Raw genomic sequence first — 15,321 nt, 5'->3', positions numbered from 1 at the left:
GAATAGTGAGTGCAGCTCTGGGGTATATTACAGGAGCTGGTTCTGGAGCTGAGTTCAGTAGAGGATAAGTAATGAGTACATACAAGGGTTAATGTGCGGGGGCTGGGGAGGGAGCAGGGAGCCGAAGCTGTCATCTCCAGTAATGGAGGAAAATTACCAGGGAAATGAACATGTGAGAGAGAACAGATTACAGAATGATTACAGTAAGTACCTGTATCGCTCCGTGTACTGCGCAAGCTGGGAGTGCGCCTGACACAACTGCAACGAGAGAGACAGAGAGTCAGCGTAGTCCCGGGCCATAAACACAGCGCGGGGGCCGCAAACTCAGCGCGGGGGCCGCAAACACAGCGCAGGGGCCTGGGGAGGACATGGAGATTACTCGGAGACTCTGACAATCACTGACAAGATGCGGCTATGAGGACGGACCTGCAGAGCATCGCACGTGCAGTAATTAGCCGCGATTTCGGACGCCCTGATGAGCGATATAACAGCCCGGCGTGGGGCGAGAGCGCGGCCATTATGTGCTGCAATATTCACACAACCAATGTGGACCGAAAAACACACCAATAAAAATCCTCTTCCTTTATACACAGTCCTGCTTATCACAGCTGAGGGTTTGTTGCAATTGTATCCAGATCCCTCTACTAGTTAGTTTGTTACATTGTATCGGCGCAGAGCTGTATCATCGCACGTACAACATTATCCAAGGTGGATGCGATGGTAGCAAACCCTCTGCTGCGAGACACATGATAGTCAGTAATGTTTTCTGGCGGATTCCTGACGTTCATTTGTGGAGCACCGGCCTGGTAAGGAGCCCCTGAGGCTCTGTTCACCTGAGTGAAGTTGCCCCCCCCCCCCCACCACCACCTTATTCAAAACTAACAAAATTGGTGTCAAATGTTTGTGCTGGTTTGTGCAGCAGATATTAATAAAAGTTTCCAGAGGTCATCAGAGGTCAACCAGGCCCCCCCCCCCCACATTTCCCAAATCAAACAAAACTGGTGCCAATCCATCCTGCTACATTTGTGCTGTTCAAATTTTTCTTTGTGCCACTTTTGTTGTGAAGATATTAACGAATTTGTAAGGTCAAAAGGTCAAACCCCCCCCCCCCGACATTAACCGAATCAAACAAAAGTGGCGTCAAACGTTTGTGCCGCTATCATTTTTTTAATGTATTGATTGCAGAGGTCATCAGAGGTCATTCCTTCCAAAGTAAAACGTGTTCGCTCGCTCCCCCTGGTGATCAAACCAGAGAAGTGTCACGAGGTTTCTTATTTTTAACTTAAGTAAACACCTAAACGTACATTATAAACCGATCGCGGCGCAAACGAAAATTATTGCTGCACAAACGTTTGACGCCGCTTTAGTTTGATTCGGTTAATGTGGGGGAGGGGGGGGGGGCTGGGTGACCTTTAGAACTTTACAAATTAGTTAATATCTTCAAAACAAAAACAGCAAAAAGCTAAATTTGAGCAGCACAAGCGTAGCAAAACTGATTGGCACCAGTTTTGTTTGATTTGGGTAAAGTTGGGGGCGGAGGGGGGGGGGTGGTTGACCTTTGATGACCTCTAGAAACTTTTATTAATATCTTAAAAAGCGATAACGGCACAAACGAAAATTTATGCAGCTCAAATGTTTGACACCAATTTTGTTAGATTTAAACATGGTGGGGGCAGACGGGGGGGGGGGGCCACTTCCCTCAGGGGCTCTATTCACACGATGCATTAGCTGTACGCATCCATTGTGTTTGCGCAGGCGCACTGTAAACGGGACGCACACGCAGTGTAATGCACATACGTCAAGGTTATGCTACAGCGCTGTAAACACAACGTTAACCTGCTGTAAACATATAGTATTGCGTTTACAAGGTGTTAGACGCTGCGTGTGATTACATTGATCTCCATCCACTCAGCATCTCCGGCTCCGGACGCGTCACCTGCAGGTAAGTGATATGACGGGTGGTAATAACCCGCAGCCAATCCGGGGCAGGTCCGAGCACGCGACCTTATTATGAGGCGTCATGGCCGCCCAGATGTGCGAGATGATATAAATGGAAATGAAAGACGGGGAGACGCGAGGCCGCGATGGGGAGAGAACAAACACAATTGGTCAAGGAGAATGGCGCTATTTGTTCACTCAGCCGGAAAACCAATTACAGCTTCATCACAAATCTATTGCTTTTCCCGCCGGCGTCACGGGAAGGACTCAGCGTAACGGGGGCGCCATCTACACCCCGGAAATAATCTATTTATAGAAGAATCTAATTTACTAATCTATAGAGTGAGGTCATTAGAGGTCAGGCTCCCCCCCCCAATCCTTATCATACACACAATACTGCCCTGTACTGCTGCGTATTGTACCTCTAACAGCATTATAACCTTGTGTAGGTGTGTAATCAGACCTTTGTGTATGTTATTAGTAGCAGCAGGACTGTTATATAAGGATTTATATTCTAGGAGTGTCCTCACACTGCTGTGCTCTGTGCTCTCTGCAGCCAGTGTTATGTAATGTCCCTGGAGAGATGTGTAATCAGGCCTCACACTGCTGTGCTCTGTGCTGTCTGCAGCCAGTGCTAGGTATTGTCCCTGGAGAGATGTGTAATCAGACCTCACACTGCTGTGCTCTGTGCTCTCTGCAGCCAGTGTTATGTATTGTCCCTGGAGAGATGTGTAATCTGACCTCACACTGCTGTGCTCTGTGCTCTCTGCAGCCAGTGCTATGTATTGTCCCTGGAGAGATGTGTAATCAGACCTCACACTGCTGTGCTCTGTGCTCTCTGCAGCCAGTGTTATGTACTGTCCCTGGAGAGATGTGTAATCATACCTCACACTGCTGTGCTCTGTGCTCTCTGCAGCCAGTGTTATGTATTGTCCCTGGAGAGATGTGTAATCAGACCTCACACTGCTGTGCTCTGTGCTCTCTGCAGCCAGTGTTATGTAATGTCCCTGGAGAGATGTGTAATCAGGCCTCACACTGCTGTGCTCTGTGCTGTCTGCAGCCAGTGCTAGGTATTGTCCCTGGAGAGATGTGTAATCAGACCTCACACTGCTGTGCTCTGTGCTCTCTGCAGCCAGTGTTATGTATTGTCCCTGGAGAGATGTGTAATCTGACCTCACACTGCTGTGCTCTGTGCTCTCTGCAGCCAGTGCTATGTATTGTCCCTGGAGAGATGTGTAATCAGACCTCACACTGCTGTGCTCTGTGCTCTCTGCAGCCAGTGTTATGTATTGTCCCTGGAGAGATGTGTAATCAGACCTCACACTGCTGTGCTCTGTGCTCTCTGCAGCCAGTGTTATGTATTTTCCCTGGAGAGATGTGTAATCAGACCTCACACTGCTGTGCTCTGTGCTCTCTGCAGCCAGTGTTATGTATTGTCCCTGGAGAGATGTGTAATCACACCTCACACTGCTGTGCTCTGTGCTCTCTGCAGCCAGTGTTATGTATTGTCCCTGGAGAGATGTGTAATCAGACCTCACACTGCTGTGCTCTGTGCTCTCTGCAGCCAGTGTTATGTACTGTCCCTGGAGAGATGTGTAATCATACCTCACACTGCTGTGCTCTGTGCTCTCTGCAGCCAGTGTTATGTATTGTCCCTGGAGAGATGTGTAATCAGACCTCCCACTGCTGTGCTCTGTGCTCTCTGCAGCCAGTGTTAGGTATTGTCCCTGTAGAGATGTGTAATCAGACCTTTGTGTATGTTATTAGTAGCAGCAGGACTGTGATAAATGGATTTATGTTGCAGGATTGTAGTGGGAGCATGACCTCACACTGCTGTGCACTGTGCACACAGCTCCACAGCATCTCCCCTCTGCTCTAAATCACTGCTACAGCTTTCCTTAGAGAAGAGTGAAGAAGATTTAAAGCAACTGAGAGCAAAGCAGTGTGAGGACACACCTCCAGTACAATCCTGGAATATAAATCCATATATCACAGTCCTGCTGCTACTAACAGCATAACCAAAGGTCTGATTCACATCTCTACAGAGACAATATCTAACACTGCCTGCAGAGAGCACAGAGCACAGCAGTGTGAGGACACTCTCCAGTATAATCCTGGAATATAAATCCATATATCACAGTCCTGCTGCTACTAACAACATACACAAAGGTCCGATTATACATCTCTCCAGTGACAGTACATAACACTGGCTGCAGAGAGCACAGAGCACAACAGTGTGAGGTCTGATTACACATCTCTCCAGGGACAATACATAACACTGGCTGCAGAGGGCACAGAGCACAGCAGTGTGAGGTCTGATTACACATCTCTCCAGGGACAATACATAACACTGGCTGCAGAGAGCACAGAGCACAACAGTGTGAGTTCTGATTACACATCTCTCCAGGGACAATACATAACACTGGCTGCAGAGAGCACAGAGCACAGCAGTGTGAGGTCTGATTACACATCTCTCCAGGGACAATACATAACACTGGCTGCAGAGAGCACAGAGCACAGCAGTGTGAGGTCTGATTACATATCTCTCCAGGCACAGAACCTAACACTGGCTGCAGAGAGCACAGAGCACAGCAGTGTGAGGTCTGATTACACATCTCTCCAGGGACAATACATAACACTGGCTGCAGAGAGCACAGAGCACAGCAGTGTGAGGTCTGATTACACATCTCTCCAGGGACAATACATAACACTGGCTGCAGAGAGCACAGAGCACAGCAGTGTGAGGTCTGATTACACATCTCTCCAGAGACAGTACATAACACTGGCTGCACAGAGCACAGAGCACAGCAGTGTGAGGTCTGATTACACATCTCTCCAGGGACAGTACATAACACTGGCTGCAGAGAGCACAGAGCACAGCAGTGTGAGGTCTGATTACACATCTCTGCAGGGACAGTACAGAACACTGGCTGCAGAGAGCACAGAGCACAGCAGTGTGAGGTCTGATTACACATCTCTCCAGGGACAATACATAACACTGGCTGCAGAGAGCACAGAGCACAGCAGTGTGAGGTCTGATTACATATCTCTCCAGGCACAGAACCTAACACTGGCTGCAGAGAGCACAGATCACAGCAGTGTGAGGACATATCACCAGTAAAACCCTGGAATATTAATCCATATATCACAGTCCTGCTGCTACTAACTACATACACAGAGGTCTGATTACACATCTGTGCAGGGACAGTACACGTCTGTATTCTGCAGGGTCACGCCTGCTGACAGGTTCCCTATAAAGTTTCTCTCACAGAACCTTTTTGCCCATAAGAAGACACAGAGGTGACATATGTATGGGTGACCCCGGGACCACGCCCTGCAGGGGGCGACTCCTCCTCTCTGCACCTGGAGGGTAATAATAGCTATTACACTACACAAAGCTGCGGAGCTGATAATAATTCTATTCATCGGGCGTCATTCACACCACAGAAGCGAGCGGCGGCCTCCCCCGGGACATCTCCCGGCAGACGCTTCCATTTTCTACCTTAATTAATATTTTCCTTTTATCTGAAAAAAATGACCCAAAGGGAGAAAGAATTTCATTAAAACTAAATTATTACTGCCATCTCCACCTTAAAGGGGACAGCGCCACACGCAGGAAGCGCAGGGTCGGTGCAGGCTGAACCAGATGTTTGGATGATGAAAAACATGGCTGCTTTATTCCCAAACACAGCGCCACACCTGAGCCTGGCCAGTGCCGGTATTACAGCTCAGAGTCATTCATCTCTATGCAGCTGCAATACCGGCACAAACCATGGTCAGGGATGGCGCATAGATGGTCATGGTCAGGGGTGGGGTCATAGATGATACAACCAGAGGGGGGCGCTAGTAGTAACACACCTCTACAAGTCTCACTGTGAACCTCTGACCCCAGGGCTGCATCAGAGATGACCTGCAGTAACATGTAGGTAGGACATAGGTGTAGAGGGTGTGAGACTCACCTGGGCCCCGGTCACCTGGGAGCTGTACATGCCAGTGATGGTGTCTATCAGGTTATGAGCCTCGTCTATGATCACGACCTGGTCCTTCAGTTTGATGCCGGACGCCCGACGGGTGGAGTCATGGAGCAGCGTCTGGTACGGGAGGACGACCAGCTGCAAGACAAATGTCACGTCCTCACATCATCCCCTATATCACTGGATGATGGATCACACCCCCCTATATCACTGGATGAGGGATCACACCCCCCTATATCACTGGATGAGAGATCACCCCCCCCCCAATATCACTGGATAAGGGGTCACACCCCCCTATATCACTGGATGAGGGATCACACCCCCCTATATCACTGGATGAGGGATCACACCCCCCTATATCACTGGATGAGAGATCACACCCCCCTATATCACTGGATGAGGGATCACACCCCCCTATATCACTGGATGACGGATCACCCCCCCTATATCACTGGATGAGAGATCACACACCCCTATATCACTGGATGAGGGATCACACCCCCCTATATCACTGGATGAGGGATCACACCCCCCTATATCACTGGATGAGAGATCACCCCCCCCCCAATATCACTGGATAAGGGGTCACACCCCCCTATATCACTGGATGAGGGATCACACACCCCTATATCACTGGATGAGGGATCACACCCCCCTATATCACTGGATGAGGGATCACACCCCCTATATCACTGGATGAGAGATCACACCCCCCTATATCACTGGATGAGGGATCACACCCCCCTATATCACTGGATGAGGGATCACACCCCCCTATATCACTGGATGAGGGATCACACACCCCTATATCACTGGATGAGAGATCACACCCCCCTATATCACTGGATGAGAGATCACACCCCCCTATATCACTGGATGAGAGATCACACCCCCCTATATCACTGGATGAGAGATCACATCCCCCTATATCACTGGATGAGAGATCACACCCCCCTATATCACTGGATGAGAGATCACACACCCCTATATCACTGGATGAGAGATCACACCCCCCTATATCACTGGATGAGGGATCACACCCCCCTATATCACTGGATGAGAGATCACACCCCCCTATATCACTGGATGAGAGATCACACACCCCTATATCACTGGATGAGAGATCACACACCCCTATATCACTGGATGAGGGATCACACCCCCCTATATCACTGGATGAGGGATCACACCCCCCTATATCACTGGATGAGAGATCACACCCCCCTATATCACTGGATGAGGGATCACACCCCCCTATATCACTGGATGAGGGATCACACCCCCCTATATCACTGGCTGAGGGATCACACCCCCCTATATCACTGGATGAGAGATCACACCCCCCTATATCACTGGATGAGGGATCACACCCCCCTATATCACTGGATGAGGGATCACACCCCCCTATATCACTGGATGAGGGATCACACCCCCCTATATCACTGGATGAGGGATCACACCCCCCTATATCACTGGCTGAGGGATCACACCCCCCTATATCACTGGATGAGGGATCACACCCCCTATATCACTGGATGAGGGATCACACCCCCCTATATCACTGGCTGAGAGATCACACCCCCCGATATCACTGGATGAGAGATCACACCCCCCTATATCACTGGATGAGGGATCACACCCCCCTATATCACTGGATGAGGGATCACACCCCCTATATCACTGGATGAGGGATCACACCCCTATATCACTGGATGAGGGATCACACCCCCCTATATCACTGGCTGAGAGATCACACCCCCCTATATCACTGGATGAGGGATCACACCCCCCTATATCACTGGATGAGGGATCACACCCCCCTATATCACTGGATGAGAGATCACACCCCCCTATATCACTGGATGAGGGATCACACCCCCCTATATCACTGGATGAGGGATCACACCCCCCTATATCACTGGATGAGGGATCACACCCCTTATATCACTGGATGAGAGATCACACCCCCCTATATCACTGGATGAGGGATCACCCCCCTATATCACTGGATGAGAGATCACACCCCCCTATATCACTGGATGAGAGATCACACCCCCCTATATCACTGGATGAGGGATCACACCCCCCTATATCACTGGATGAGAGATCACACACCCCTATATCACTGGATGAGGGATCACACCCCCCTATATCACTGGATGAGGGATCACACCCCCCTATATCACTGGATGAGAGATCACACCCCCCTATATCACTGGATGAGGGATCACACCCCCCTATATCACTGGATGAGGGATCACACCCCCCTATATCACTGGATGAGAGATCACACCCCCCTATATCACTGGATGAGAGATCACACCCCCCTATATCACTGGATGAGAGATCACACCCCCCTATATCACTGGATGAGGGATCACACCCCCCTATATCACTGGATGAGAGATCACACCCCCCTATATCACTGGATGAGGGATCACACCCCCCTATATCACTGGATGAGAGATCACACCCCCCCCCTATATCACTGGATGAGGGATCACACCCCCCTATATCACTGGATGAGAGATCACACCCCCCTATATCACTGGATGAGGGATCACACCCCCTATATCACTGGATGAGGGATCACACCCCCCCCCTATATCACTGGATGAGGAATCACACCCCCCTATATCACTGGATGAGAGATCACACCCCCCCCCCTATATCACTGGATGAGGGATCACACCCCCCTATATCACTGGATGAGGGATCACACCCCCCTATATCACTGGATGAGGGATCACACCCCCCTATATCACTGGATGAGGGATCACACCCCCCTATATCACTGGATGAGGGATCACACCCCCCTATATCACTGGATGAGAGATCACACCCCCCTATATCACTGGATGAGGGATCACCCCCCCTATATCACTGGATGAGGGATCACACCCCCTATATCACTGGATGAGGGATCACACCCCCCTATATCACTGGATGAGAGATCACACCCCCCTATATCACTGGATGAGGGATCACACCCCCCTATATCACTGGATGAGAGATCACACCCCCCTATATCACTGGATGAGAGATCACACACCCCTATATCACTGGATGAGGGATCACACACCCCTATATCACTGGATAAAGGAATCACACCCCCCTATATCACTGGATGAGAGATCACACCCCCCTATATCACTGGATGAGGGGTCCCCCCCCTATATCACTGGATGAGGGATCACACCCCCCTATATCACTGGATGAGGAATCACACCCCCCTATATCACTGGATGAGGGATCACACCCCCCTATATCACTGGATGAGGGATCACACCCCCTATATCACTGGATGAGAGATCACACCCCCCCCCCCTATATCACTGGATGAGAGATCACCCCCCCCCCTATATCACTGGATGAGAGATCACACACCCCTATATCACTGGATGAGGAATCACACCCCCTATATCACTGGATGAGAGATCACACCCCCCCCCCCCTATATCACTGGATGAGGGATCACACCCCCCTATATCACTGGATGAGGAATCACACCCCCCTATATCACTGGATGAGGGATCACACCCCCCTATATCACTGGATGAGGGATCACACCCCCTATATCACTGGATGAGAGATCACACCCCCCCCCCCCTATATCACTGGATGAGAGATCACCCCCCCCCCCTATATCACTGGATGAGAGATCACACACCCCTATATCACTGGATGAGGAATCACACCCCCTATATCACTGGATGAGAGATCACACCCCCCCCCCCTATATCACTGGATGAGAGATCACACACCCCTATATCACTGGATGAGGAATCACACCCCCCTATATCACTGGATGAGAGATCACACCCCCCCCCCTATATCACTGGATGAGGGATCACACCCCCTATATCACTGGATGAGGGATCACACCCCCTATATCACTGGATGAGGGATCACACACCCCTATATCACTGGATGAGAGATCACACCCCCCTATATCACTGGATGAGGGATCACACCCCCCTATATCACTGGATGAGGGATCACACCCCCTATATCACTGGATGAGAGATCACACCCCCCTATATCACTGGATGAGGGATCACCCCCCCTATATCACTGGATGAGGGATCACACCCCCTATATCACTGGATGAGGGATCACACCCCCCCTATATCACTGGATGAGGGATCACACACCCCTATATCACTGGATGAGGGATCACACCCCCCTATATCACTGGATGAGGGATCACACCCCCCCCTATATCACTGGATGAGGGATCACACCCCCCCCTATATCACTGGATGAGGGATCACACCCCCCTATATCACTGGATGAGAGATCACACCCCCCTATATCACTGGATGAGGGATCACCCCCCCTATATCACTGGATGAGGGATCACACCCCCTATATCACTGGATGAGGGATCACACCCCCCCTATATCACTGGATGAGGGATCACACCCCCCTATATCACTGGATGAGGGATCACACCCCCCTATATCACTGGATGAGAGATCACACCCCCCTATATCACTGGATGAGGGATCACACCCCCCTATATCACTGGATGAGGGATCACACCCCCCTATATCACTGGATGAGAGATCACACCCCCCTATATCACTGGATGAGAAGATCACACCCCCCTATATCACTGGATGAGGGATCACACACCCCTATATCACTGGATGAGGGATCACACCCCCTATATCACTGGATGAGAGATCACACCCCCCTATATCACTGGATGAGGGATCACACCCCCCTATATCACTGGATGAGGGATCACACCCCCCTATATCACTGGATGAGGGATCACACCCCCCTATATCACTGGATGAGGGATCACACCCCCCTATATCACTGGATGAGGGATCACACCCCCCTATATCACTGGATGAGGGATCACACCCCCTATATCACTGGATGAGGGATCACACCCCCCTATATCACTGGATGAGGGATCACACCCCCCTATATCACTGGATGAGGGATCACACCCCCCTATATCACTGGATGAGGATCACACCCCCTATATCACTGGATGAGGGATCACACCCCCCTATATCACTGGATGAGGATCACACCCCCCTATATCACTGGATGAGAGATCACACCCCCCTATATCACTGGATGAGGGATCACACCCCCCTATATCACTGGATGAGGGATCACACCCCCTATATCACTGGATGAGGGATCACACCCCCCTATATCACTGGATGAGGGATCACCCCCCCTATATCACTGGATGAGAGATCACACCCCCTATATCACTGGATGAGAGATCACACCCCCCTATATCACTGGATGAGGGATCACACCCTCCCCTATATCACTGGATGAGGGATCACACCCCCTATATCACTGGATGAGGAGATCAACACCCCCCTATATCACTGGATGAGAGATCACACCCCCCTATATCACTGGATGAGGGATCACACCCCCCTATCACTGGATGAGGGATCACACCCCCTATATCACTGGATGAGAGGATCACACCCCCCTATATCACTGGATGAGGGATCACACCCTCCCTATATCACTGGATGAGGGATCACACCCCCCTATATCACTGGATGAGAGATCACACCCCCTATATCACTGGATGAGGGATCACACCCCCCTATATCACTGGATGAGGGATCACACCCCCCTATATCACTGGATGAGGGATCACACCCCCCTATATCACTGGATGAGAGGATCACACACCCCTATATCACTGGATGAGGGATCACACCCCCCTATATCACTGGATGAGATATCACACACCCCTATATCACTGGATGAGGGATCACACCCCACTATATCACTGGATGAGAACCCTATATCACTGGATGAGGGATCACACCCCCCTATATCACTGGATGAGAGATCACCCCCCTATATCACTGGATGAGGGATCACACCCCCCTATATCACTGGATGAGGGATCACACCCCCTATATCACTGGATGAGGGTCCCCCCCTATATCACTGGATGAGGGATCACACCCCCTATATCACTGGATGAGGGTCCCCCCCCCCTATATCACTGGATGAGGGATCACACCCCCCTATATCACTGGATGAGGGATCACACCCCCCTATATCACTGGATGAGGGATCACACCCCCCTATATCACTGGATGAGGGATCACACCCCCCTATATCACTGGATGAGGGATCACACCCCCCTATATCACTGGATGAGGGATCACACCCCCCTATATCACTGGATGAGGGATCACACCCCCCTATATCACTGGATGAGGGATCACACCCCCCTATATCACTGGATGAGGGATCACCCCCCTATATCACTGGATGAGGGATCACACCCCCTATATCACTGGATGAGGGTCCCCCCCCCCTATATCACTGGATGAGGGATCACACCCCCCTATATCACTGGATGAGAGATCACACCCCCCTATATCACTGGATGAGAGATCACACCCCCCTATATCACTGGATGAGAGATCACACCCCCCTATATCACTGGATGAGAGATCACACCCCCCTATATCACTGGATGAGAGATCACACCCCCCTATATCACTGGATGAGGGATCACACCCCCCTATATCACTGGATGAGGATCACCCCCCTATATCACTGGATGAGAGATCACACCCCCCTATATCACTGGATGAGGGTCCCCCCCCCCTATATCACTGGATGAGGGATCACACCCCCTATATCACTGGATGAGAGATCACACCCCCCTATATCACTGGATGAGAGATCACACCCCCCTATATCACTGGATGAGAGATCACACCCCCCTATATCACTGGATGAGAGATCACAACCCCTATATCACTGGATGAGAGATCACACCCCCTATATCACTGGATGAGAGATCACACCCCCCTATATCACTGGATGAGGGATCACACCCCCTATATCACTGGATGAGGGATCACCCCCCTATATCACTGGATGAGGGATCACACCCCCCTATATCACTGGATGAGGGATCACACCCCCCTATATCACTGGATGAGGGATCACACCCCCCTATATCACTGGATGAGGGATCACACCCCCCTATATCACTGGATGAGGGATCACACCCCCTATATCACTGGATGAGAGATCACACCCCCCTATATCACTGGATGAGGGATCACACCCCCCTATATCACTGGATGAGGGATCACACCCCCTATATCACTGGATGAGAGATCACACCCCCCTATATCACTGGATGAGAGATCACACCCCCTATATCACTGGATGAGAGATCACACCCCCCTATATCACTGGATGAGGGATCACACCCCCCTATATCACTGGATGAGGGATCACACCCCCCTATATCACTGGATGAGAGATCACACCCCCCTATATCACTGGATGAGGGATCACACACCCCTATATCACTGGATGAGGGATCACACACCCCTATATCACTGGATGAGGGATCACACCCCCCTATATCACTGGATGAGGGATCACACACCCCTATATCACTGGATGAGGGATCACACCCCCCTATATCACTGGATGAGAGATCACACCCCCCTATATCACTGGATGAGGGATCACACCCCCTATATCACTGGATGAGGGATCACCCCCCTATATCACTGGAGGAGGGATCACACCCCCTATATCACTGGATGAGAGATCACACCCCCCTATATCACTGGATGAGGGATCACCCCCCCCTATATCACTGGATGAGGGATCACACACCCCTATATCACTGGATGAGAGATCACACCCCCCTATATCACTGGATGAGGGATCACACCCCCCTATATCACTGGATGAGGGATCACACCCCCCTATATCACTGGATGAGGGATCACACCCCCCTATATCACTGGATGAGAGATCACACCCCCTATATCACTGGATGAGGGATCACACCCCCCTATATCACTGGATGAGGGATCACACCCCCCTATATCACTGGATGAGAGATCACACCCCCCTATATCACTGGATGAGGGATCACACACCCCCTATATCACTGGATGAGGGATCACACCCCCCTATATCACTGGATGAGGGATCACACCCCCCTATATCACTGGATGAGGGATCACACCCCCCTATATCACTGGATGAGGGATCACACCCCCCTATATCACTGGATGAGGGTCCCCCCCCCCCTATATCACTGGATGAGAGATCACACCCCCCTATATCACTGGATGAGAGATCACACCCCCTATATCACTGGATGAGAGATCACACCCCCCTATATCACTGGATGAGAGATCACACCCCCCTATATCACTGGATGAGGGATCACACCCCCCTATATCACTGGATGAGGGTCCCCCCCCCCTATATCACTGGATGAGAGATCACACCCCCCTATATCACTGGATGAGGGATCACACCCCCTATATCACTGGATGAGAGATCACACCCCCCTATATCACTGGATGAGAGATCACACCCCCCTATATCACTGGATGAGGGATCACACCCCCCTATATCACTGGATGAGAGATCACACCCCCCTATATCACTGGATGAGGGATCACACCCCCCTATATCACTGGATGAGGGATCACACACCCTATATCACTGGATGAGGGATCACACCCCCCTATATCACTGGATGAGAGATCACACCCCCCTATATCACTGGATGAGAGATCACAACCCCCTATATCACTGGATGAGGGATCACACCCCCCTATATCACTGGATGAGGGATCACACACCCCTATATCACTGGATGAGAGATCACACCCCCCTATATCACTGGATGAGGGATCACACCCCCCTATATCACTGGATGAGAGATCACACCCCCCTATATCACTGGATGAGGGATCACACCCCCTATATCACAGGATGAGGGATCACACCCCCCTATATCACTGGATGAGGGATCACACCCCCTATATCACAGGATGAGGGATCACACCCCCCTATATCACTGGATGAGGGATCACACCCCCCTATATCACTGGATGAGGGATCACACCCCCCTATATCACTGGATGAGGGATCACACCCCCCTATATCACTGGATGAGGGATCACACCCCCTATATCACTGGATGAGAGATCACACCCCCCTATATCACTGGATGAGGGATCACACCCCCCTATATCACTGGATGAGGGATCACACCCCCCTATATCACTGGATGAGAGATCACACCCCCCTATATCACTGGATGAGAGATCACACCCCCCTATATCACTGGATGAGGGATCACCCCCCTATATCACTGGATGAGGGATCACACACCCCCCTATATCACTGGTTGAGGGTTCACACCCCCCTATATCACTGGATGAGGGATCACACCCCCTATATCACTGGATGAGGGATCACACCCCCCTATATCACTGGATGAGAGATCACACCCCCTATATCACTGGATGAGGGATCACACCCCCCTATATCACTGGATGAGAGATCACACCCCCCTATATCACTGGATGAGGGATCACACCCCCCTATATCACTGGATGAGGGATCA

At 50.8% G+C, this 15,321-nt stretch overlaps 1 protein-coding gene across 1 annotated transcript in view; it reads right to left on the bottom strand.

Moving 5' to 3' along the window:
- Positions 1–211: 211 nt before the first annotated feature.
- Positions 212–15,321, bottom strand: part of LOC140111471 (ATP-dependent DNA helicase DDX11-like) — a gene marked incomplete at its 3' end in the record, with an annotated part of 41,194 nt that continues 26,084 nt past the window's right edge. Inside the window, exons 9-10 of the mRNA XM_072132384.1 lie at positions 5,898–6,050; positions 212–258 (exon numbers count right to left, since the gene is read on the bottom strand). Coding sequence (XP_071988485.1) covers positions 212–258; positions 5,898–6,050 — 200 coding nt within the window. The remainder of the gene's footprint in view (positions 259–5,897; positions 6,051–15,321) is intronic.

This window comes from Engystomops pustulosus, unplaced genomic scaffold, assembly GCF_040894005.1.
Source record: "Engystomops pustulosus unplaced genomic scaffold, aEngPut4.maternal MAT_SCAFFOLD_468, whole genome shotgun sequence".
Classification (NCBI taxonomy): Eukaryota; Metazoa; Chordata; class Amphibia; order Anura; family Leptodactylidae; genus Engystomops; species Engystomops pustulosus.
Note: the sequence above shows the minus strand (reverse complement) of the source record. Positions and strands in the feature narration are given on the sequence as shown.